Source organism: Hipposideros armiger, unplaced genomic scaffold (assembly GCF_001890085.2).
Source record: "Hipposideros armiger isolate ML-2016 unplaced genomic scaffold, ASM189008v1 scaffold_426, whole genome shotgun sequence".
NCBI lineage: Eukaryota > Metazoa > Chordata > Mammalia > Chiroptera > Hipposideridae > Hipposideros > Hipposideros armiger.
Window position 1 is genome coordinate 1,269,550 of NW_017731776.1, and position 26,134 is coordinate 1,295,683.

The 26,134-nt window shown below is 56.6% G+C and overlaps 1 protein-coding gene across 6 annotated transcripts; it reads right to left on the minus strand.

The window, feature by feature from the left end:
- Window positions 1–2,578: 2,578 nt before the first annotated feature.
- Window positions 2,579–25,649, minus strand: KCNJ4 (potassium inwardly rectifying channel subfamily J member 4). Of its 6 annotated transcripts, none has more exons than XM_019664557.1 (3): window positions 25,261–25,649; window positions 9,607–9,663; window positions 2,731–4,452 (listed from the first exon to the last, which is right to left on the minus strand). In XM_019664557.1, the coding sequence occupies exon 3, from the start codon at window positions 4,411–4,413 to the stop codon at window positions 3,076–3,078; it is 1,338 nt and encodes a 445-aa protein (XP_019520102.1). In that variant the 5' UTR covers window positions 4,414–4,452; window positions 9,607–9,663; window positions 25,261–25,649; the 3' UTR covers window positions 2,731–3,075. The 6 variants fall into 6 exon arrangements, with proteins under 6 accessions (XP_019520101.1, XP_019520102.1, XP_019520105.1 ...); XM_019664560.1 differs by lacking the exon at window positions 9,607–9,663 and adding an exon at window positions 22,742–22,939; XM_019664559.1 differs by lacking the exon at window positions 25,261–25,649 and adding an exon at window positions 15,135–15,238.
- Window positions 25,650–26,134: the final 485 nt, after the last annotated feature.

A 26,134-nucleotide genomic window follows, 5' to 3' on the forward strand; every position in this document is an offset into this window, starting at 1 on the left:
CCTGTATCCCCCAGGTCACCCTCACGTGTTAACAGAGACAGGCCCTCCTATTGGAGTCACTGTCACTAGTGTCTGAGCAAGAGGGAAACTGGTGATGGTGATGAAAGTGTTTGGGAGGGACCTCAGAGTGCCCCCACATCACTCTGGATGGGAGGCCCTCTTAGGGTGGGCCCTGTGTGTACCTCTTTATCCCCTTGCCCTCTTGGGTGGAGGGCTGGGCAACCTCTAAGATGTGTTCCATGTTGAAGTTTCTGAGGCTAAGGGTGCCTGAGCCTGAGGTCCCCTTTAGTTACCACTGATACCCAGGGTGCTAAAGCATCAGAGAATGAAGCAGGCAGGAGAGCATGAGACTTGGTGAGGTCCTCCCGGGGCCTGTAAGGCTGGGTGGAGGGAATCACTGATGAGCACGTGGGGTTGGGGGTGAGACCCTGGGGAGTTCTCACCTGGCGGAAGGGCATCAGGGGCTCTTCTGAGAGTATAGGCATCTGGACAGTTGAGCTTTTGTCTTGCCGAGTAGCCCCTGTAGCCCCTGGAAGACCTGGATGGAGGCAGGGGAGGAAAGGAGGCAGCCCCTCCCCCCTCATTTAGCCCTTGCCTGCAGGAAGATGGTAGTGACGGAGAAGCAAGCCCCTCGGCTTCTGACAGTCCTCACCTTGGTTCACGCCAGCCCTTCAGTTCTGGGCCTCCATTTCTTTATCTGAGGCTAAGTCTATCCTTGTCCCACCTATCTCTTGGGGTTTGTAGAAGTTCAGTGAACTAAAGGATATGAGAGGTGTTATGTAAATGAGACATTATGTTGAGTTATTTTAGGGGGACTTGGATCCTAGGTAGCCTCTATCTCGAGGAAGGAGGACTCAGGTTCTTTAATTAAACTGTGAAAGCACATGGGATGCACAATTTTATCCAAATGGCAGCTGTGTTGCCAGTGCTGGTGAAATGTGGTCATTCACAAAGCAGCCCACAGCACTTCACAGTAAGTGAGTTTGGCTGCTGGTTCCCTGTGTTTCCTGAGGTAGCTGGCAGCTTTGCATAGAAGATTCTTGGGAAAGAGGAGGGTGCCTTCTGCTTCCTTATACACTGAATGTTGGATACACGGTTGACATGTAGAATAGAGTTAGAGCTGGAACAAACCCTCAAACTCCAAGATTCTGTGATAGATTACCAAATTATGGGCACAGTTCCACCCCGGGGCCTACGTCCTTTGCATTGTGACTTGAGCATGTTCCCAAAAGGTGGAACCTAGTTTCCCACCCTTTGAATCTGGGCTGGCCTTGTGACTCGGATTGGCCAATAGAATGCAATGGAAGTGATGTTATACAAGTTCAAGGCTAGGCTCAAGAGACCTTGCAGCTTCTGCCTATACCCTCTTAGAGGTTGCTGCCCAAGACACCATGAAGAAATTTGGTGTAGCCTATTGAAGGAAGAGAGGCCCCTAGAGGAGAACTGAGGCCCCCTGGCCAACAGCCAGACCAACTGCATGACATGTGGGTGAGGCCATCTTGGACCTTACAGCTAAGCTGACATTCCAGCTGAGCAGAGCTGCTGGAGTAAGCTCAGAAGAAACGAGACAAGGAACCACCCAGACCACCCACAGAATCTTAAGAAAGAATAAACCCGTGTTGTCTAAATTTTGGGGTGGCTTGTTATACAGCACAGGCTAACTGAAGTTCAGAGACAAGAAGGGACTTATCCAAGGTCCCACAGCAAGGCAGAGACCAAGTCTAACTATGACCAGGTTCCAAACTGCCCCCAGAGCCCTTCCCACCACACCGTCCTGAGGCCAGCTTGATCAGTCCAGCCCAGTGTCCACAGGTGCATGTGTGTGTGCGTGTGTGGGGGGGAGTGGTTTAAACCAGGTGGGCCCTTCCCACTTTCCCTGAGTTATACAAGGGCTGGCTGACATCCACACTGGGCTTTTCTGTCCATCATCTTTTGGGAGGCAGGTACGGTTCATCTCATTTTACAGATGATGAAACTGAGGCCAAGCTGATGGGCAACCTGCTGACAGCCACACCTAGAAAGTAGCAAAGCTCTGACTCAGACCCACTCAAACCTCTGAGGTTCACTCAAGATCCTTCCCACTGGATCCCAGGAAGGGTAATGGCAGGTGACAAAGCTCCCTCCAGGGGTCAGTGTCTCAGAAAGAGACACACCCCCCCCCACACACACACACAGCCCAACACATATGTACCACACGCATACCACATGCAGACACACTCACATCATGTTGGTCTCTCTCTCTCTCTCTTCTCAACTCTCCATCTTCAACCAGCCTACCCCAATGGACCATATACTTTATTAAAAATATATAGTTACAAACTCCATTGTCAGTTTGGGCTGGGCCTGGGGGCCAGAGGGACCACAGGGAGGGATGGCGCTTGTCCTGCTCCTTGGGGTCCCACCTCTGCACCCAAACCCAACATCGTCCAGGGGCCAAGATGGCTGGCCTTGAGGGCCTCAAGGGACCAGCCAGCTGGGCAGGGGAAGGGGCTGGCTTGACGGGCAGGGAGCGGGAGGGGTGCACACAGAGGGTCTGCATCTCCTTGTCCTGCAGGTACAAATGGCAGACGGTGGATCGGGTGCCTCCATCTGTCTCCATTTATATATATTTACAAAAGAAAGTCATGAGCAACAGGCCACAGTCATGCAAAAAAAAAAAAAACCAAACAAACAAAAAACGCATCCCCTCCCTCCCGCCAAACTAACCCCCTGCCCACCCCAGAACCCCATGATGCCCACCCCCCAGCAGTCCAGTCGCCTTCCCCAAGGTTCTGAGAACAAAAGGGCACGTCCTTGAAGGGTCTGAGGGGAAAAGGTAGTGGGTTTGGGGTCCCTGAGCCGCCAACAGGTAGGCGCTGGGGAACCCAGGCTGATAGCGCCAAGGGTCTCCTGGGCCCTTCCCAGGCCTGGGCTCTGGAGTCAGTAGGAAGGGGTCCCCCATCTTTGAAGCCCCCACCTCCTTCCAGGAGGTCTGTGGAGCCAGGGTCAGCTCTGTCCTGAGTGTGGAGGGGGTGTCCTGATAGCCCACCCCCGGCAGAGGCTCTTGTGGGAGGTGATGAGGGCGGGGCCTGGAGGTCAGATGGCCGACTCCCTGCGATAGGAGATGTTGTCCAGCGGGAGCGTGGCTTGCATGCGTTCCAGATCCAGGTGGCTGCCAAACTCCAGCATGCGGATGATGCCCGCCTCCTCCTTGGAGCCCGCCTCCAGGCCCAGGCCGGCAGCCACGGCCGCTGCGGCCGCTGCCGCTTCCTCCTCCATCTCCTCTTCCTCTTGGCTCATGAGGGCCAGCTCGTTCTCGTAGCAGAAGGCACTGGGCGGCGGCGGCGGGGCGGGCAGCACGGTGATCTTGCTCTCCTGCAGTTCCCGGGCGGAGCAGCAGGGCGTGCCGGCCACCTCGTAGGTCTTGTGGAAGCGTGAGTAGTCCACCTTGTAGTGGCTCTTCTCCTCAAAGACCACGGGCTCGAAGCGGTGGCCCCACAGGATCTCGCTGGCCAGGTAGGAGCTGCGGGCCTGGGTGGTCATGGCGGTGGCCTCCACCATGCCCTCGAGGATGACCACAATCTCGAAGTCCTCAGCCTCCAGCTCCTCCTTGCCCATGCCGTAGAGCGGGCTGTCCTCGTCAATCTCGTGGACGATGATGATGGGCGACACCAGGAAGATGCGGTCCAGGCCGATGTCATAGCCCACGTTGAGGTCCCGCTGGTCCAGCGGCAGGTACTCGCCCTCCTGGGTCATGTAGGGCTTGATGAGCTGCGCCCGCACATGGGCCTCCACGATGTGGCTCTTGCGCAGGTTGCCCACTCGCCACATCAGGCAGAGCTTGCCGTCACGCACCGAGATGACCGCGTGGTGGCTGAACAGCAGCGTCTGCGCCCGCTTCTTGGGCCGTGCCATCTTGGCCATGATAGTGCCAATCATGAAGGAGTCGATGACGCAGCCCACGATGGACTGGACCACCACGGCGATGACCGCCAGTGGGCACTCCTCCGTCACGCACCGGAACCCGTAGCCGATGGTCGTCTGCGTCTCCACCGAGAAGAGGAAGGCGCCCAGGAAGCCGTTCACGTGCATGATGCACGGCTTGGGGCTCGCCGGAGCTGCTCCACTGCTGCCCGCCGGGGCCCCCGCCGTGGCCACCGCTGGGCCAGCCTCCAGGTCACCGTGGAAGAAGGCGATGCACCAGAAGAGGAGGCCAAAAAAGAGCCAGGAGACGAGGAAGGCCGCGGAAAAGATCATGAGCATGTAGCGCCAGCGCGTGTCCACGCAGGTGGTGAAGATGTCCGCCATGTAGCGCTGCGACTTGTTGCTCAGGTTGGCGAAGTAGACGTTGCATTGGCCGTTCTTCTTGACGAAGCGGTTGCGGCGTTTCCGCCGGGGCACGTGGGCCTGCCCGTTTCGGCTGTGCCCGTGCATGTCCTGAAGCCGGCGTAGTCACCTGGGAAGACGCAGGGCCTGGGGGAAAGAAGCCAGACGTGAGATGCTGGGGAGCAAGTGGCTGCCGTGGGGGCAGCCTCTCTGAGGGCCCGGGGGAACCCAGGCTGGAGTGGCAAGGCTCCTACCCAAAGACTCTCAGGAGGGGAAGAGCCTGGACTAGCACCCCAACACCTCCTCAGAATGGGACAGTGAAGGTGGTCCTGATGACAGGGAGGGAGTGTTGTCGCCTGAGCCAGTGCCTCCACAGCCAGCCCAGCTCTGGAATTGGGGTCTGCCAGGCTGAGGCCACCAGGATCCAGGTCCTAGTCCCAGCCCCCTCATGCTGCTGTCCTCCAACACTCCTTTGCCTGCTGTTCCGTGAGTTTCCTGATGACCATCTTGGCTCCACCCTTCCACCATTTGTCCCACTTGCCCTGAGCAGAGGGAGTTGTAAATGCCCTGGCCCCCACTTGCCTGCCTGGGTTCAGCCTCTGCCTTCTTGGGTCTTTCTGGGGCTGGATGTTCTCCTATGCTGTCCAATATGGCAGCCATTGGCCACACGTGGCTCTTTACATTCACTTAAAATGAAATGCAAATGTAACTCGGTTCCCTAGTTGCACTAGCCACATTTCAAGTTTAAGTGCTCGTGGCTAATGGCTTCCAGAGCTGATGTGGGACATTTCCATCATTGCAGAAAGTCCTACTGGATAATGCTGGGACCTGCAGCCCCACCTATGTTCCTGTTCTGTCCCCAAACTTGTTGGGAGCAGTGCTGAGTGATGACACCAATGACGGTCAAGACGGTGGTCAAGCCCTGAGCTTTGGCTACTGTGTAGGCATCATGAGTCCCATGTCACAGGTGAGGGAACAGGGGCTCAGAGAGGGGAACTGACCTGCCTAAGGCCACACAGCTGCTAAGTGGGTTCAAATCCAAGTGTATCTAACTCTTAAGCCCCCACGTGCTGTCAACATCGATGAGTTTATGGTGTGGAGACCTGGAGTAGGGGAGGCTGACACACCAACTGCCTAGCCGTGTCACCTTCAGACAACGCATTACACCTCTCTGAGCCTCAGTTCCTTCATCTGCAAAATGGGGGTCAAAACCCTGCCTCATAGGACCCAAGGAGATAATACTGCTCAGTTAGAACCAGTCGCCCTCCTGCCTTCCTTCCCACCTCCCAGGAGCAGGAGGAAACTGGTAAGAGGCAGGATTCCACTGTCAGCATCCCCAGCTGTTTCAGTGGAGGCAGCCCCTCACCCCACCGGGTGGCGGGTACATCAGCTGGGCCCAAGGACCCTCCCTCCAAACGTCCCTTCCACGAGGGCCCCAGGAGAGAGATGGTGCTGTTCAGGGCCCCAGAGGCTGGCAGGGCCGGCCTGGGCCTAGGTTCCTGGTAACATTTTGGCCCAGAATTATATAAGGCTGGAAGTTTCTATTTTCTGTTCTATTCTTCTTCCTGATCTAATTGTGCATCTGTGGCAATGTTTATACACTTCCCGGGTTCAGGACAACTCGGTTGCCGCAGCAACCGGTGCGCGCCAACGCTGTAATTTAGAGATCAACAGCTTCAGAGTCTGCCTCTTCCAGGGAGAAACGCCCTCTCTCAGCCCAGGGAGAGTGAGCCCTGCTCCCCTCCTCCCCCACGGTCACCCCACCCTGACTCTGCTCCCTCCCTCCTTCAGAGAAGCTCCCTGGGTCCCACAGTCCTGGATGAAAGTCTGAGATCTACCATGTAACTTGTACAAGTTACTTCATTGCCCTGAACCTCAGTTTCCTCATCTGGAAAATGGGGTCAGTGAGACCTATCAGTCTGAAGACCTAACAGGTTAATGTGGGCATGTGATGCTGGCCCTTAAGGGGTCGTAACTTTACCCGGGCCTCTCAGGCTCTCCCCGCCACTTCCCCCAGCGTCTCAACAGCCAGGTGTCAGGTGCACATTCTAGTCTAGAAAGAGTTTTCAGGAGGTCCTCCTTCGCTAAAAAGCCATCTCAGCTCTGCCCATGGTCCTGAAGGCCTGCATCAGCACCACGGAAGGAACCAGACCGGGAAGCAATGGATGACCACTCATTCCACATCTGAGGTCAAAGAAGTCCAGAGCTGGGACGGACTTGCTAAGCATCTCAGGTTGAGGCAGGGTGGGCCAGCCCTGAACCCGAGCTCCTGGAAGAAGATCAAGGTGCCCTGGGAAGAGAGGACTGCGGGGGTTGGGGCTAGGGGAAGAAAGGGCTTCATCGGCCTGGTCCCAGCAGACCCCGGAACCCATAGGCTATAGGTTTCCAGGAGACAGGCAAAGGGGACAAGTGTGGTGACCTGGCCTTTGATGGCTGAGGAACAGATCCAGAGAGGATGAGGGGCCGGCCCAAGGCCAGGGGAACCCGGTTCTCTGCCCAAAGGGACTGTCTGTGACTTGGGGGTGTTTATCTTGTGCTGCAGGAGAGGGCTCTTCATGGGGTTCCCACTCTCTAGGAGGGCCCTGGGGGTGAGGGGGGGAGGGAGACCACCCCCACGGCGACAGGCTGTTGGTCCTCCCCTCACCAGCATTTGTGAGTGGAAGTGACAGCAGTCTCAGCCAAGCCCCAAGCCCCAGGGTTGGCCCCGAGGCTCCACATACCCCTAGCCCTACACTCCCAACCCCCCCACTCGCACCCCCAACCTCAGTCCTCACCATCCAGCCCTGCCCTTCCATCACCCCAGCCCCTGGCATCGTCCTCCATATCGCAGCCCAGTGGGGTCACAGCTTATCCCCAACCCCTGTGCTTCCTTTTCTGGTCGCAGCCACATTTCTGAGCCCCTGTTCTGTGCTGGGCCCTGTACCTGCCCTTAACCTGTGCTGACTTGGGCGGAGCTCAGAAATGCGCACTCCTGGGCCGTGGGAAAAGCTGCCCCAGACACAGGTGCTCTCCCAGACCCCGCACCCTCCACCATGGAGGAGCCCATGTGTGGCCTGGCCCCCAAAAGCCCCTCGTCTGCAGTGACCTGCTCAAATAAGCAAATGCACCTGTCACCACAAACTCTGTGGCAGAAGCGAGGGACCCACCTGCCAGCGTGTGGGCTGCCCGCACCATGCCCGACCAAAAAGTGAGAAGTATGAAACTTGGCCTTGTGCCCTCATGTGACAACTACCAGGAGAGGACCAGGTTTTCCTTCCCTGTTTGTCACATGGGGCTTCCTGGCGAAGGCATAAGGGCCCGAGGGAAAAGTGTGAAAGAGAAGGCGTACAGATGGCAGAAGAGGGGAGACAATTCAGCACTATCCTTCCCTGAATATAGATATTTTATTAAAAGAGGGAGAGAGTGCATCCTGGTAGTTTAGGGGCCTGTATCGTGTCTACAATAAACCACACTTCTGTGGAAGGCAGGGAGCTGCGATGGGGACGGAGGCGGCGCTGGGGGTCGGGGCCCCTCTTACTGCCTTAGTGGGTGACCTCGAGCAAGTCCTTCCCCGACGGTCCTGGGTTCTTCCTCCAGTCGATGTCCTTTATCCTAAGTTTGCATCCTAGGACTCCTCTCATAGTAAACGTTTTCTTTTGGGAAATGATGGGGATGGGAGTTGCTTTTTAAAAACTTAATGTCCTTTCTTTGCAAAGTGAAGGATTGATGATGCTGTGTCAGTTACTGAATTAAAAAAAAATTTTTTTTTTACTGTGCTGTGAATGTCCAAAATCTGGAGCCCCTAGTTCAGACTTCACTGGACACCTAGGGAAACTGAGGCAGAGAGCAGGGATGTGGCACGGTGAGTCAGCAGCTGCCAAGGACCCTTGAGCCTCAGGGAGATAGTGAAGGTGACCAGCAGGGCTGTCAACTCGCTGGTGTCACCAGTCTCCTGCCCCTTCCTGAGGAGCTATGGAGGGTTGGATACCCTTCCTGCCAGGGGTCTAGTAGAGGCAGGAAGGAGACCCCGCTTCTTACATTTTCCCTCTGATTTGATGACACTGAATGCCCCATCCTTGCCCACAACTCCCTTTGCAAAAGAAAAGCAGACAGAGTGGCAGCAGCCCCCGTGGGTTCCAGCAACTTAGGAAAACCTCCCTGTGTGCACCCTTGCCACCCATGGGAGACACGGTGGTAGCTGCAGGGGCACCTTACGCAGGCCTTCCAGCCCCAGACAGCAGCAGCTGCAGTCCTGAGACCCAGGGCAGGCTCGGCCCATGCTCAGCCCTCGAGAGGGCAGGAGAGAGGGGGCACTCAGCCGGCCTATAGGGCCTTACACGTCTCATTGTTATTGGGTGGGGCAACAGGGGAGGTGAAGTGACTTGCCGAAGGTCACACGGCTCAGCTGTGGGGCCCTGCTGAATCATCTCTGCGGCTGCTCCCAGGGAACGGACCCTCTAGAACTGCCTGGTCTAGGTCACTGAGCCACCACTGCAACCCTGTGTTTATTTAACAAGTATTTATTAGGCACCTACCACAGCACAGGCAGTGTTATTATTCCTCTTCCCAGTTGAAGAATCACAGGCCAGGGGTGGGGTGGTTGGGGGAGTAGGGACGTGGATGGGGGAGTTCACACAGCAGAAGTGGCAAAGCTGGGATTCTGGTTCAGTTCTGGCTGCCTCCAGGTCCCTGACGCACCCTGGTCCCCAGCCTCTGGCCTCAGGCTCCCTCCATCTCCCACAATGCCCTGTTCAGCTGGGTCCCTTTGTGCCTCTTCCCAGCCCCCCAAGCCCAGCCCGGGCCCCCGCCATTCTCCAAAGCCTTCCCTGCTGCATCGCCAGCTGCCAGCCCTGCCTCCTCTGAGCCCGTGGCCCTCACTGTCTGTCTGCTCCCCTTGACTTCTTTCCCACTCTAGGAGAGCAATGTGCCAGTCGAACCCTCGCGTTTGGGGTGGGAAGACCTGGTTCTCAATCTCAGCTCTGTCACCAGCTAGTATGTCCTCTTTGGACCTCAGTTTTCTCATCTGCCAAATGGAGATGATGATAATGTTATCCACCTCACCAGGCCGCTGTTGAGGCAAACGGGATAACCACTCTAATAGAATACATCGGCTGGAGTTCAACAGCCATCGCAGGTAAAATGTAGAGGTGATGGTGATGATGGTGATGATGGTGATGGTGGTGGTGATGGTGGTGATGGTGGTGATGGTGATGATGGTGATGATGATGATGATAAGGTAAAGAAGATGAAGATAATGATGACAGAAGCACACTGGACTGGGAGTCAGGAAACCCAGCTTCCAGTCCTGGCTCCACCACTAACTGTTCCATCCAGGCGCTCCTTCTGTCCATCTGCAAAATTGGGTGCCATCATTGGTCCCTGGCAGGAGAGTTGGGAAGATGTAGTGAAACAAGGCACCCGGCACAGAGTCTGAAATAAGGCAGGTGATCCAGAGGGTGCTCCTGAGTCTGCTCACCCTGCCCCCATCCCTGAGCTCCTCTTGAGTCTGGAGCGGGAAGCTGACTCTTCTACCATAGGGAGCAGGCACAGGGGTGGGGTGGGGTTGGGGAGCAACTCAGAGCACCCAGGAGGGGTTCTAGAGCGTGGGAAGGTTTCCCTGGGGAAGTGGAAGGAATTCACACCACTGTCCCATTTCCCAAAACCTGTCCCCTCCTCCAGCTCTGAAGGATGCCTTTCAGGCCTGACTTCCTGGTTTGAGGATGGGGGTCCTTTTAGCTCTAATAAATGGGGCTTCGCAGGGGAGGGAAAGGGCTCAAGGACCAGGCAGCTGAACTGTGCTTCTCAAAGGGTAAAAGGGAGCTGAGGGTGGATCTAGGCACAGGGGAAATTGTGGCAGGGTGTCCCCTCCTGCCCACAGCCCTCTGCGGGCTCCTGTCCTGCTCCTTGGACCCTGCAAGGTCTGACTCCGACCTCTTCATGAAAGTTCAGAGCCCACATCTTCCCCCTCCCATTGCAGCGGCTTCAACCACAGAGCCTCTGTACCACTTTCCACCTGTGTGACCTTGGGCAAGTTACTTAACCTCTCTGGTCCCTGCGCTTCTCATCTTTAGGTGGGGCGAATCATAGCCCTTAGCTCATAAGGTTGTAATGAGGAATAAATGGGACCATGCATGTGTACCACGTGCCTGGCACAGAGTAAGTAATTGATACATGGTCCAAAGCACTCCCAAAGCTGTTGTTCTCCCCTGAATTTCAGATGTGGCACCCAGGCCCACCTGGCAGCCATCACATGGCCCTGCCCAGTCTGTTCCAACCCCAGCACTAGGGAGCAGGTGAGTAAGAGTCGTGGCCTCAGAGTCTCCCGGAGCTGGGCTGGATGCGGGCTTGGTCCTGCCGAGCTCCCGCAGGCCTCTTCACCTCTCTGAACCTCAGTGCTTTCAGCTGGGAAGGCGCACAGCAATGTCTCCCTGCAGGGGTGGTCGCGAAGGCCAAACGCAGGTTGTCAATTGTCATAAAGGTGCAGGCCACACAGTGGGTGTTCAATTGACACTGTTACCCACACCTTCTTCTGTACACTGAAACCCCACTGCATACCTAATCCCACCTTCACAGGCCAATCATGTGACATTGCAAAATTCACATGGAGTATTTAGCACACACTTCCTCTGTGAGGGCACTGTTCTGAGTGCTTTCCACAGGTCCATTCCTGCCATCCTCTCCATGACCTCAGGGGAAGTTACTATTATCATCTCCACTTTCTAAGTCAGAAAAACCAAGGCACAGACAGGTTCAGCAACTTGCCCGTGGTCACACAGCTCCTAAGTGGTAGAGACGGGATCTGGCCCTGGGCAGTCAATACCAGAACACATTTGTTAGACACCATGCTTTCCTGCCTTGAAGAAATATTGTCATATCACATGTTTCTTCCACTTAATAAACATTTATCAAGCCCTACTATGTGCCAGGTTCTGTCAAGTCAGTCCTATTGGGAGGAGAAACTGGGTCATAGGGTAAGCTGGAGCCAGGACCTGGGTCCTTGATTTCAGGTCCATCCAGAGCCTAGACACACAGGTGACTCTGGGTTCCAGAAGGGCTCTGAGCAGCGAGGGGTGAACTGGCTCATACCTCCAGCTCTGCACCCCACTTCTCCCTCCCAGCCACTCAGCCTGCAGGTTAGCACACTTAGAGAGCAAGTTCCCGAGAATGTCCAGGCAGGCCTTCTGGTCATGGCCAAGGTGGCAGGAGCTGGTGGTTGGAGGACCCAAGGGCCACTGCTCCAACCTACAGGTACGACTTTTGCTGCATTCCCGACGCCTGGTCCCTGCCTGATGAAGAACTCAACCCCACCCCCACTGCAGAGCCCCTTCTATTGGACAGACCATCCCACCAAAGGGGCCACCCCAGACACCTGTGCCCCTCTTCCCTACCGGGGCCTAAAGGTGAGGGTGGCTCCAACAGGCTTCTATTTTCCAGAAAAACCTCCGTCTCTCACTGGCAGTGAGATTCAATCCCCCACTGCCTGGCTGTGCCTCCAGGTCTGGTCTGCTGTACACTTGACCTCCAAAACTGTTCCTTCAATTATGATTTATTATCGCACACTTGCTGTGGGTCAGACACAGGCCGTGGACTCACCCGGCTTACGGATCAGCAGGGGAGAATAGTTGCACACACAACAAGCATGTGTCTAGGTGGGCAGTTATCAACCGTGGTAAGCTGCTTGAAGGGAAAGTCCCGAGTGATGTGGTGGGGGTCCCCAAAGGCCTCGTTGAGAAAGTGACATTTACACTGAGGCTTGAGTAATAAGTGGGAGTCAAGCCAGTCAGGAGAATTGTGTGTCTGTGTGAAGAGTGAGGGTTCCAGAAAGAGTTTGGTGTGCCGAGAATCTGCAGCAAGAAGTGAGCAAGAGGGACAGCTGCCCAGGAGGAGGTCCCAGGGGCGGGGGTGGGAAGGTTGTGGGGTTCATCCTCAGGGCTGTGGGAAGCAGGCAAGCAGGCAGTGGGGTTTCACCTGGTACGGTCTTTTAAATTTTCATGTGAAACCTTTAAGACAAATAGGAATAAGAAGTAATACGCTAGACCCCTGTGTACCTGCCACCAGGCTTAAGAAAGAAAACTCCTCAATGTGGCCCCAGTGGCACCTGGGAGGCCTCACTGTCCAAGCATGATGTACGCACTTGGCTAAGATGTGTCCGACGCAGTGGAGGCTGGCAAGGGGGCTCTCCTGCCGCCCAGGCAAGCGATGATCGCGGCTTGGAGCTACCAGGGTGGTGGCAGTCGAGCTCAAGAGAAGGAAAGGGATTCGGGGCACATCCTGACAGAGAGCCACAGGGTTGGGGTGGACTGGATGGGCGGGTTGGGAAAGGGGGTGTCAGGAGTAGGTGACGGTGGGACACTGAAGGAGGACCAGGCTTAAGGGGAGACATTTTCTAGCGTGCGGTGGCCTTGGAACGTCCAGATGGAGATGTCCAGGCATGTCAGGCCCCGAAGTCTGGGCGGAGTTGGACCCGTTAGACCTTGAACACCGGGATGATGTTTTCAGCTGTGAGAGTAGACGGGGTCACCTGGGTATGAATGCTGGCTGAGAAGAGGGCCTCAGACCCAGCCCCCAGCATCCGCACATGGAGGGGAGCCTGGCACAGCAGATGGAAGCCAAGCGGCAGAGAGAGGAGAAACAGGACAACGGGCCCTGAGGCCAGGGAGCAGGGACTTTTAGCAGAAATGCCCAGTTGGTCCTGATCAGCCCAGACCACCCCAGCCCACTTCCCTCCTCCATGTGGATGCCCTCCCTCCCTGGCCCAACAGGGCGGGGACTCCTCACAGCAGAGGAGAAGGGGAGGTGTTGGGGTAGGGGGATAGCTGGGTGAGCAAGGGGCCAGAGCAGAGGTGACCTCCACATAGCCCACCATTGCCCTCCCGAGTCTGGCGGTGAGCATAGAGATCACAGTCCCTCCACCCCCCGCCCACATTGCTTTGGCCTCGGCATCTCGGCAAACAGGGCTACAGGAGGTGGGGCAGCTGGTGGGGTGAGGGTCTCCCAGAGCTTTGGGGACAGGGGATTGATGCCCCTTGCTCCCACTCCCACAGGAGTCCCTGGATTTACTAGACCCACAGGCTGCACCTAAGAAGAGGTGTCGGGCGTGGGGGTGGAGTGGGGAAGGGGGATCAGCTAAGGGCCAGGCCCGCTCCCTCCCTTGTTCTGGGAGGCCCTCGGTGGCTTTGGAGAGCCGTGGGGTTGCCTGTGACACCTGTGTACACTCCTGGGACCCCACCAGGAGCCAGGTGCCTTGTGTGCCCAGCCCAGCCTAGAAGCAGCCTGATGCCCATCCCCAAATGGTTCACCGCGCAGCCAGAAAAAAAGGAGGAGGGAGCCCTAGACGGAGCGATGTGGGTCTTCAAGATGTGTTTTAAGTGAAAAAAAGGCAACAGTGATGAACACCGAGTGTAGTATCTACCGTTTGTGTAGAAAAAAAAAGGAGAGCAGGAAATTTATAGATACACATGTTTGCTTGTCTGTGCTTGTCTACGGATGGAGACCCAGGAAACTGGTGACACTGGCTGCCTCCGGGGAGGGAAGCAGGTGGCTGGGGATAGGGTGGGAGGAAGAATTCTCACTGTATTCCCGTTGTGTCTTTTTAATTTTAGAACCATATGAATGTATTACCTACAGAAAAAAAAGACACATAGAAAGTTTTAAAACTAGTGTGCACATATGTGTATTTTTCTGAGAAGGATCATAGCATTCATAAGATCCTCAGAAGGGACTGTGATCCCAGAAAGCTTAAAAGTGCTTCACTTTTGTGCTGTGTGGCCACGGAAAAATGCCTTAACCTCTCTGAGCTGCATCCATAAAATGTAGAGAAATAACACTCACTTCATAGGAATGTTGCGAAGATGGACAGTGACATTGGAGGGTAAAGTGCAGAAGCCTTTCTTGAAGCAGATGACTTAATGTCACCTCCCATTCCCCCCACAGCCCCCTTTAGGGCTCTTCTGAGCCCACCACCCTCCCAGCAGCTCTGATGGAGGCCCTGGCTGGTCCTCGCCTTCCTCTGTGAGTCCTCCAGGCCTGAGGGGCCCTCTCCGGCGGCCCTGTCACTCTCCCTCCTCCAGCCTCTATGTGCACATCCCATACGCTGCCCAGGCTCGTCTTGGCTGAAAATGCCACCTAGCCCCTATCGCCCTCCCAAGTGGCCACAAGCAGATTTGGTTCCTGAACCTGGTATCTGCTGGATGTCTAAGAGGCATCACAAACTCAGCATTGCCAAGACTGACCAATTGTCCCTCCCCTGCCTTCTCCACCTCAGTCTGTGATCTCCCAGGGGGCCGCTCAGGCCTAATGCCTGGATGTCATCCTTCAACCCTCCCCAAAGCCAATCGTCATAATAGTGGTATGCATATTAATAACCAACATTTCGTGTTTGCTGTGGGCCAAGCCCCAGCCACTCCTTTGATCCTCACGACACCCTGGAGGTGGGTGCTCTTATTTTCATCCTCGCTGGGGGTTCAAGAGCTTCCCTGAGCAGGTGAACCCTCGGGACTGGGACCTGGATGCTGGCCCCACACCCAGTCCATCCAGCTTGCTGAATGCTCCCCGCTCTGAGCCCATCACTCCCGAAGAACGCCACTGCCTCCTCCCCGCGCCTCTGCCGCCTCTCCCCCAGCGGTCCCATCTCCAAGGGTTGAAGACCCACATCACTCCTCAGCTTAGAGCTCTCAGGGCTTTCCTGCGCCTCTGACCTCAACCCCTCCACTCCCCCACTTACACCCCTGGCCACTGGGGCCTTTCTTCTTGTCCCTTGAACACACCAAGTTTATTCCTATCTCTGGCTCTTGACACTGGCTGTCCCTTCTAGTTGAAATCCTCCAAGACGACTGCTCACACCTTCTTACCATTCTGGTTTGATGCAAAGGCTGCCTCCTCCAAGAGGCCCCCCAGGCACTCTCCGTCTGCATCCTGATGTCCTCATAGCATTTATCCCATTCAAACCGATTTATTTTGCAGCCTCCTTAAGTGCAGGGACCTTGAATCTCTGCCTTACCCCTGAACCCTAGCCACTTAATAAACATCTGATGACTGACAAAGAAACAAGATAATTTCAGCCCATCATAATTCCCATAAACGACCTAAGCAGGGTGATGTGACAGAATGTGACCAAGGAGGAGCTATTTTTGTCACCGTAGTCAGGGAGAACCTCTCAACAAAGGTGGCCTCTGAGTGGAGACCAGAAGGAGACCTTCTGTGACCCTGGAGTGGGGGCAGGACGTCTGAGGCCTCAGGCCTCTGCCTCACCCTCCCACAGGACACTGGCTTATCTGCAGGTGTCACCCAGGTGGCCTCCCAGTGGGGTGAGGAGGGCATCCGGGCTTCACGCCCAGACTCCTTAGGCCCAGAAAAGAAGCTCCAAGGACTTGGGGGTGGGGGGTGGTGTGCAGGGCCTAGCAGGAGAAGGTACGACCCACAGGCCTTAGAAAAGGGCCAGACATGGCGTTGGGAACACTCCTATACCAACACTCCAGCTCATCCACAGCCATTAGTGACCATTGCTATTGGAATGCCTACTATGCACAGGCCAAGTGCTTACTCATCATTTCTGACCATCTGCCCAACTGGCTCCTAAGGCCAGAGACACTCAGACTCCATTCATTCATTCACTCATTCATTCATCACCCTTAATGTGTGCTGAGCTGCAGTGCCGTCTGCCCTCCTGCCCATGTGTCTCCAGCACAGCACAGTGCCTTGCTTCAGAGGGCCCTCTACAAATCATTGTGGAATGAATGAATATTTATTGAGCACCTACTATGTGCCAGGGGAAGAGACGCGAGAAAGATACAGCGTGTAAGTGTGTGAGGGCAAGGAGACCAAGGGTCTACACAGCTAGATGGCTTAGAGAGAAGGTCCCCAGGAAGATGTGGGGCAAGTAGTTAGCGCAGACAAAGCAGGGCTGGACTGGACAGAGCGGGACCTAGATCCAGGGGTGGGGTGGCTGGCTGTAAGGCTCGGGGCCTGGAGCTAAGGGAGCTGCTGGGCAAGGGAAGGGAGGTCTGAGGACAGAACTGCGGCATCCTGGAATTCTCGGCACTTACGTTCTTAGGAACCGAGCATCCTGGGAAAAGAAATCCGCACAGCTGAGCCTCTATCAGAGGCACCCCCAGGATTTCCACACAGGGTAATAGCTTTCAAACTTTTTGACTAAGACCCAGAGTAAAAACAAACATTGTACTTTGCTATTCATTTATACCATATTATTTTAAAAGCTGAAACACAGGCCTCACGAAATGATACTTATCCTCACTACACTCAAAGTGCTTGCCATTTTTTAAAATTTTGTTTAAAAAAATAAATAGTTGGGGTTGTCACTTTGAGGGGTAAAAAGTATAACTAGTGCACTGCGTTGTACACCTGAAACTAATTAAAAAAAAATAAAAATAAGTAGTGAACGTGCTACATCAATTTCACAGGCACTGATGGGTCAGGGTCTGCATGCAATTTGGAAAACACTGACCTGTGAGGTGCCTAGTTGCTGTGAGCAGGCTGAAATGGGGAATCTAGGGCTTGTCTTAAAGTGGTACTTTTGGGGAGGCACAACCATGGGGGGAGCTGGAAGTCATGGGGAATACAGTAATACCTTGGTTTGTGAGCATAATTTGTTCCAGAAACAAACTACTCGTATTGCAAGACATTGCCGTTTACCAAGTTAAAATGTATTAGAAATGTTTGCTCATCTTGTCGAACACTCGCCAACCATGTTACTCGGAATCCAAGGTTTTACTGTACTTGGAACAGGCTGTTAGACCTTTACAGGCACAGGACTGCTGTGCTATAGCCCAAACAGTAGGGACTCTGGGTTCTGGGTCCAATCCCTTCCCCTGGCCCTGTGTTAAAATCCCCTGCTACTCCCCTAACAGATGCTACTCAGTAGTTGCTTGCACACCTCCCATGACAGGGAGCTCACCCCTTCCTCAGGCAGCCCACTAGTATACGGGGGGTGAGGTGCTACCATGCTATCAAAGCAGCTGGTAACCGTAACTCCCTCCATGGCTGGCTGTTCATTCCCCTCTCTGTCCCCAGGCCTGTTGTCTCAGGGGCCCGGGCCAGCTCCAGCATGAGGCCGTGGCCCACTCTGTACCCCATCCGGTTCCCTCTCTTCCCTGTTGCCCAGCTCCGGCCCCATGTCTGGGAGATGGCCCTGGAGCCCAGCCAGAGAGAGGCTCTTTGTCAGGTGGCCTCAGGATCTGCAGCTGCATGGCCTGGCACTGGAGCTTAGCCAGCCCTACCCCCACCCAAGCAGGTCAGGAGGTCTGAGAGGGTGCAAGGGCAGGGCTCAGCATGAAGGTCGGGGGCTGACACCCAAGACAGACAGAGAAGCAATATCTGAAGGTGATGGCTGGTGAGTGTGGGGCTGGAGGCCTGGAAATCTGCCAGGAGTTACCACTGAGTGGTCGGGCCACACAGCAGCTCATGTCAACAACAGACCATGTTACACTCACAGTCTCATGGGATCTTCCCAGCAATCCCCAGCAGATACAAGGGCACAAGCTCACCCTACTGTCAGGGGAGGAAGGCTCAGAGAGGTGAAAAGGCTGCCCAAGGCCACATAGCCACTCAAGGATACAGCTGGACTTGAACCCAGATCTTCTGTTTCCCATCCACAGGCCTCCACTGGGACTACTGAGGGTGGAGGAGATAAGCCTTGGGGGATGGGCAGGGGGGCAGGGGAAGCGGCTGCCCCTCCCATAAGGAAGAGCTGGGTCCCTCAGGCCCCAGAGTGCAGAGCTAAGGCCAAAGTGGGAGGTAGGTATCAATTAGCAGAACCTTCTAGAGACAAGTGGGCTGCCCCAGGAGATGGTGAACACACTGTCAAGAGAGGTGCGGAGGGCTCTGATGCTCATGTATCAGCGTGACAGCAGCCACTCATAGCCAGGGCCCCTCGAGCTCTGTGCCTGCCACCTCCCTGTATGGCCTCATGGAGTTCCTGAATCACTGACGCTCATTCCACCTGTTCCCCCAGGCTGAGTGGCACCTTAACTCTCATAGGGCAGAGGGGGTCTGGACTTCTCAGCCTACAGTGGGAGAGAGGCTCCTACAGGGAGTTTGGGGTGGGGGTTGGGAGAGGAGCTGCAGAATGGGGTGGGGGAGAGACTTCGCTGAGGAATCCAGAGGCCTGCGGTGAAACCTGGTGTCAACTCTGCTACCAAGTCAAGGTTGAGCAGGCTCCCTCCCCCAGGCCTCAATCTCCTCATCGGTAAAATGGGGTCAGTCCCTCACAGTGCATGTACCCCCCCTCCTCCCTGACCTAGCTCCCCTCCCATCCTTGCAGCCCAGGGGGAGCCAGGGTGGGCTCCGAGAACAGATGGGGCAACGCAAGAAAAAAAACCAGGTGCATCCCCTCATTGCCACAGGGTGTCCCTGTTTCACAGAAGAGCAAAGAGAGGTTCACAGGGGTACAGTGACCTGGTCAAGGTCATGTGGGGTAAGTCATGGCTGAGCTGGGATTCAATGTCAGGCCTGCCTGACTCAGGCAGCATTCCTCATTCAGCTGCACCAGCTGATACACGGGGCTGCCGCCGCCCCTTCTCCTCTCTTCAATCTGGGGATCTGCCCAGGGAAAGGGGTTCATGAGATGCAGTGCTTCCCTTTCTCCTCCAAACCCCGTAGGTACAGGGAGTGTCAGAGAGAGACAGAGAGAAAGAAAGAGAGAGAGAGACAGAGAGAGAGAGAGACAGAGAGAGAGAGAGAGAGACAGAGAGAGAGAGAGAGAGACAGAGAGAGAGAGAAGTTTGGCAGCCCTGGGGGTGGGAGGCAGAGGAGTCAGGAGGAGCCCTATGTCCCTGTCCAGCCCCAGTTCTGCCACCATTGCTGTGTGACCTTGGGCAAATCACTGTGGTCTCTGGGCTCAGTTGCTCCATCTCCCATCAGAGTGCTGAAGAAAAACCAGACACAGGAACAGACCAGGGCCACTGGGTAAAGCTGGGGAGAATTTTCTCCATTGTACCAGGCCCAGGGGGCCTCTGCCCAACTGTAGCCCCTGCCCTGTCTCCCGTCTGCCCTCCTACAGCCCCCACCCCCCAACTGGGCCTACCTGAGCAGGCTTAGACCAAAGCTCCCAGCTAATAGGTCACCATGACAACGCCTTCTCCCTACACAGCTTCAGCTGGGGTTTGGAACAGCGAGACCCATCTTTCTTAATAGCCCTTCTCCTTGACCTGTCAATGCCTCTTATGGGCACCTCACCTCCAGGTCCTGACATGAGAGCTGGCAAATGACTGGCCAGGTAGCCACAGGGAGGAGGGGGAAACTGTCACAGGGAGAGAAAGGGGAGCCCCAGGCTAGAGGAGACGCACCCTCCCTCCTCCAGGAGGCCAAATGAAAAGGGTCCCAGAATAGCTGGAACCGGGTGCATAGGTAGGACAAAGGATATATGGCCCCTTCTCCCCTGGGGCCTTGTGCAATCCCTGCTTCTTACTGAGCCTCAGTTTTTTCATCTGAAAAGTGGGAGTGATGGTCCTCAGGGTGGCAGGGAGGATTAAGGGAAGTCATGAATATAAAGCCCAGTTCAGAGCCTGGAACACAGGGGCTCATCCCCGCTCTGCAGCAGGACCCCCCAAAAAACCTCTGTCACCCCAGCCACCAAGCAATAGTGTTAATACCATCTATCTGAGCAGCTGTGTGTGTGTGTGTGTGTGTGTGTGTGTGTGTGTGTGTGTAAGAGAGTGTGAGTGTGCAAGCGTGAGTGTGTGTGCTCATGATTGTGTGTGTTTGCTGGGGGGAGGTGAGGCACAGGGATGCCAAGGGAGGGGGCAGGGGTCACACCCCAGCATTCCTCCCACCCATGTGCCCAGCCAACTTCTACATGTGTCCAGCCAGCACTTCTCCTGGCTGAACCTTTCTGTACATGGAGAGAGCCACTGAGGCCCCAAGTCTTCAGGTTCACCACAGGGACAGAGAGCAGGCTGCAGGGACGGAACTGGCCCAGGCCTTTGCAGGGGGGTGGGGTGGGGGGGCTACTCAGAGCAGGCCGGAGCATGAGCCCACCCTGCCCCTGGCCCACTGCCCTGTAAGCCTGTGTGCGCGCCTACAGGAGCGCGCACGCGTGTGTGACTCAAAGTCTATTCATAGCTGAGCTCCACCAGCTGCAGCGTCACAAGCAGAGGGGCCTCAGCCCATATTATTATTTCAATTACCATCTGAATTAAAAGTTTGAGCAGCGATCAGCCCACGTAGAGAGGGGAAGAGGGAGCAGGAGAAAAATAAAGATGAAAAGGAGAAGAAGGGCTGGGCCTGGAGATCCCCCCACACCCCAAGGAGGGCTGAGTCGCTGAGGAGTCTTAAAGATAATGGCAGTCCCCAAGATCCCTGCCTGCCCCTTACCCTTGGCCCAGGGTCCTTGTGGGGATGGGAGGAACACTTTGGGACAACAGCCCAACGGCAGCTACTTTATGAAAATAGTTCATTAAATCCAGATTCTTGGTCACACGGATGGGCGTACCAAGCTCAGAGAGGGTGAGGAACTGACCCAGCGTCACACAGGAACCAAGACCCTCTCTCATCAGGCAGGTCCCACCCACCGTCGCCCCTGATCTCACAGGCTGTACGAAACTGACATCTGTGGGTGGCCCTCAGGCAGGACCAGGGAGGACAGATGTGGACCTGCTATCCCTACTGGTTTCTCTTCTTGCTCCCAAGGCTGACTCCCCTACCCATAGTCCTAGCGTAGAGTCAGCATTCTCTCAGCCCTCTGCCAAAACCACCCAGCCGTCAGCACCCATCCTAGACTTCATGCCACCATCAGCCCCAAAGCCCCACCTCACCCACTGGTGCAGACGACAGAGCCCTGGGTCCAAATCTAATTTCCTGGGTACCTTTGGGCCGATCATTCTTTGTCTTTGAGCTTCTGTCTTTCCGTTTGTAGAATGAGCTCTCCCCTTGAATGTGTCACTATGTCTGTCTCTTCAGAATGGAGCCCCAGAAGGTCTCTGAGGGGGCGTCATGCTGCGGGGGTGACAGACGGTCTCCTGCCAAGCCCCAGCCCTGGGGAGGGACGTTTTCCACTCTTTCCAAGGAAGTCCCAGGGACAGTCCCCAAGAATCAGACTTGCCAGGACTTAAATTCAGGCTCCTCCACTTCCCTGCTGTGTGACCTTGGACAAGTAACATAGACTCTCTGAGCCATGGCTCCCCCATCTGGAACATAGGGACATCAATTTGATATTGCGGGGTTGCTGGCCTCAAGGACTAAATGAGAACGTTCCTAGCCCAATGCCTGGCAACAACATGGGTTTCCTTGCTGGGAAACGGGTAAAGGGTGGGAGCTGCTTCCCAGCTCCTCCTTGGGGATATCAAAGGCTCCTGGGATTTTGGAGGTGGGGATGTCATTCAACTCAGAAAGCAGGAGTCACCGGGCCAGGATCCCTGGGAGATACTCATCTGGTTCAGCTTAAATAGTTCCGGGAGGGGGGTTGCCGAGCTCAGGATTTCACAAAGCATCCACAGATGCTCCCCATCTTTCTCCACCTCTACCCCCCGGGGAATCTTCTAGAGGGGCCATCATCTCCCAGTTTAACTCCAACTCCAGCCTGTCCCTGCTGGGGACTCTCTGAAACTGGCTTCTAAATGAGCCTGAAAACGAGTTTTTCAAACAGACCAAATGAGGGACGGGATTCATGTCCAGGGAGCAGGAAGGGAGAGGGGAGGAGGCCAAAGTGAGACATGGGGCCTCAGCGCTCCTGGGTCCTGTCCCAGCCTGCCGCCCTGTCCCACAGGCATGTGCATCTGCCTGTCTGGCTACTTCCAGGCAGGGATGGGAGCCAGGAGCCCTGGGGTCAGGCTCCGTCTCTGCTTCCTCTACCCCCAGACCGTCACTGTGACCTTGGGGGCTCTCCTTCCCTTTCTGGTCCTTGACTCCTACTTTTGTAGAACGAGGGCACCAGACCAGTGATTTAAGCTCCAACCTTCTGTCTGAATTGAGACATGGTCCTGCTGCCCCCACCTCCAGCCCAGCATGCTGGGAGCCATGGGTCCCCTGAGGGTCTGTGGCTTCGGGGCCAGAGACCCTCTCTCTTCTCCTGTCCCCCACTTTCACCTCTAGTGCCTTTGAAGGCTCGATTGTCCCCATTTCGCAGGTGAGGAGGTGGAGGCATAAGAAAGCAAAGTCTCACTCAAGGTCACAGACAGCCATTCAAAATCCAGGACTCCTCTATGCCCAGGAGAGCAGCAGGACTCAAGGACATTTTTTTTTTTCCCACAAGAGTCACCAAGATATTGAGGGGTCAACTGTTCTCTATACAGATCTAGACTCTGCACAGGGCTGCCCAACGTCACACAGCAAGGCAATGGCAGGCTGAGGTCCTGAATACAGGCTCCCTGCCTTCCAGGCGCCACCTAGCCAGGGGACAAGCAACACGGTCTGACCTCGGACCCTGGCCCTGGGACCTCCCCAGGATTGGATCCCTTGTCCTCCTTCTAGGCCCCACTTGGATGCTCCCAGAAGCCCCCAGCACCTGGGCCTGAGGCGGGAAGAGTGAGCAGGAAGACAGGAAAGAAAGTTGAGAGTTGGCCGCTTGTCCCTGGGTCCTCTGTCCCTCCCTCTCCTTCTCTCCTCGTGCAGGGGGAGCTGCGGTGATGTAATGCACTCGGCTTTGGTCCTGGTGCCAATCTCAGAAGAGAGACGACAGATTGCGTGAGCCAAATTTGGCATCCTAGGGGGAGAGGCACGAAAAGTGGAGATGTGGAGGAGAGGAGCGAGGAGCCTGGGGAGGTACAGGAGAAGCCCCCCTGCCCAGCAGACCCCAGAGGGGCCGGCCCTCCTTCGGCTCCAGCCCCCACCTCCTCCCCTGCCCACCTTGCCTTGAAACTTCCCCTCATCCTGAGAGGCCAGCCTGGCTGCTCCCTGACCCCTCCAGCCCCAGTGCTGCCAGTCCTGTCCGCCCCCCCCCCACCTCCCCAATACACCGTTCCAGCTCCATTTCCCATCGCCTCTAGTCTCCTGGTTACCATGTTGCTGGTTGTCATGTCGCTTACATGTCCTCGTGACTCAGTGGTCCCCACAGAGGGGCCCCCTCCTCCTCACACCCCCCTCAGCTCTCGCCCCCGCCTCCCCCAGATCCACATTAAGCAGCAGCCCGCCCTGTAAGCCTACACTGCTCCTCCTCCCCTTCCCTCTTATCCTAAGCTAAGAAATCTTTTCACAGCACCTAGAGCTACTTCATGCTCTGCTCCACAAACGTGTTAAGAACCTACTATGCTCCAGGCTTGTGCAAGCTGCTTTCAGAGACCTGTCAGAGTCTGCAAATCACTTGGCAATTCAATGAAGTCAGTACCATCATCCCATTCTCCAGTCGAAGAAACTGAGGCTCAGAAAGGTCAAGCCAACTACCCAAGGTCACTTAGCAAAAACTCGAGGCCAGCTCTGTCTGTTCCCAGTCACCCCAAAGGCTTTTCCTGGATGAGGAGCTTCCTCTTCAAGGGTAACCCCAGGGTCCTTAAGGACTAGCTCCCAAGCCCCAGATCCCCCTTCTAATTCCTGGACACTCCTCTCCTTGGTCAGCCCACTATTTCAAGCCATATTCTCCCCTCCCCATTAGCTGTGCATCATCCCAAAGGTAAAGTGAGTCCTTATTCCCATCTGCCCAGCACTTTCCCCAGCCTGTGAACAGCCAGCCCTCAGCTCACTTGAGCCTGGTTAGTGGGGCTGAGGGGCACTTGGAGGTCAGTGGGGCAGGGAAGGGTGTCCTTTCCACAGATATGGAAATTGAGGGCCAGGGAGTGAGTGACTTGCCCCAGGGTGCTGGTTCCTCAGCTAACTAAGCTGATTTCTGGGAGCCCGAATGGAGCATATATGAGGCCCACTGCCCAGGGTAGAAAGCCCCAGAAAGAGCCCCTCCTCCCAGTGGAGAACAGAGTCGAATGTTCTAGGCTGAGCCCTCCAGGATCCAATTTGGATGTGGGTCAGCTCAAAGGCCAGTGGCTTTTGCTCCTGCCATGTTGCACTCCAGCCCTTATCCCACCGCCTTCTTCCGCCTTTTGCTCTTCTCATCCCAGGCCAACCCAGGGCCACAGTGTGGCTCTCAGGCCCCCAAGGTCCTGGCAACAGCCCTCCAAAATCCCAAAGCTCTGGAGGTTGTGGGGCTGGATGTGGGGAGAAACAGAATAGACATTTTACACACACATGCACACACGCACACGCACACAGGGTCTGGTTCCTCTCGGCCTCGCCTGCGTGGCCCTTGGCCTCTCCCTCAGCCTCCAGTCCCCTCAATCCTACTGCTCCTGAGCCCTCACCTGCCAGCTTGGCCAGGCTGCCCAGCTTTTAGTCCCTCCACCACACTCCTGCCTGCCATCTCCCTGCACCCTGGGCGGTGGGGCAGAAGTGTGGTGTTGATGCTGGTGGGGGCACTCAGCGTGTTGCTGGGGAAGTTTCCCTGCTCCAGGGTTCATCCAGACCTTTCTCATTGGGGTTCTCCCTCTCCCCAGAGCCTGTGTCTATTTCTCTGCGATGACATGCCTCATTTACTGGATCCCTTGTCCCCTTACTCTGGGGTCACCTGGCCCAACGTAGCTGTTCAAGGTGTGAGCAGTGGGAATTTTTTAGTAATTAGTTTCAGGTAAGAAGTGGGATTTTGTTCTCAGATGGCAGGGCCATTTGCAAACATGCTGCAGCTGGGGAGGTGGAAAGGCGAGCCCCTTCCCCCTGTTGCCACAAGTCACCTGCCTTGAAGCTCCTCGGAAACCCAGCATGACAGCCGGGGGGCGGGTGGAGGTAGGGAAAGGTCGTGGCCGGGGCAGGAGGTCAAGGCCAGTTCCATCCACCTCTCCCCAGTTCCTAGCATCAACCTAGACCTCGCTGCTCCCGACTGACAGACGAACAGAGCTCGCCAGCTCCTGAGAAGTCGCAGGAACCCGGGTCAGGGATAAGGTACTGAGCGGGCGGGGCCAAAGCGGCCGGCCCAGGACGTACAGACACGCACGCTGTGGGATAGACGGACAGACATCGCCAGCGGCGGGCGCCGACGGAGCTTACCGCGGGGCTGAGGTCCGACGGGTGTCCAGGAGGCGGCAAACCGGCACTACATCCCACGGCGCGGTCTGGCCGGCGGCGTCCCCGCGGGGAGAGGGGGGTCCGGACGCTCGCTCCTCGCCAGCCCCGCGGGCCGGCCGCGCCCCCCTCCCAGGCTGCCGGTGGGTCTGTCCGCGGGTCTCCCGGCCTCCGCGCCTCCGCGCCGTCCCGCGCCGCTCCCCACCGGCCGTCCAACTTTCAGCACTGCCCCGCGCCGCGCCCTCGGCGCCGCCTGAGCGTCAGCATCGTCGGGCCCGGGGCCCGGGCTCAGAGCGCGGGGCCCCGGAGGCCCGTGGCGCTCGCCGCCCTCGCCCGCGCCTTTTCCCCGCCGCCCCCCCGCTGTTCTCTTGCTGTCGCTCGGCGCTGGCCCCCGCCCTGAGCTCCGCTCCCCGTCCCGCTGCGCTCGCCTCTGGCCGCGAGACCCCGCCAGCCGCCCCGCGCGGGCTGTGCCGCCGCCGCCCCCGCTGGCCCCCGGGTCTCTGCCCCGCTCGGGTGTCGTCCGCCTCCCTCGCGCTCACTGTCTCCCTGCCGGAGCCTCGGGCTTCGCCTCGGTCTCCCTCCCAGTCTCTCTCCCCTGTCTCTCTCCCCTGCGCGTCTCCGGCTCTCGCCCGGTCTCTGCCCTCCGTCTCTCTCTCCTTCGCACTCTCGCTGCGGTCCCCGCTGTCTCGGACCCAGGCCCCTGCCGCGTCCCCGGCTCGCCCGGGAGCCCGAGCTCCCGACGCCCGCGGCGCGCGGAGAACTCCCAACTCGCCGCACGCCGCCCGGCTTTGCGAGACTTTCGCCCCTCCTCACACGTGACCCGCGGCTCCCCGCTGCGGAGCCCCCCCGCCCCCCCCCT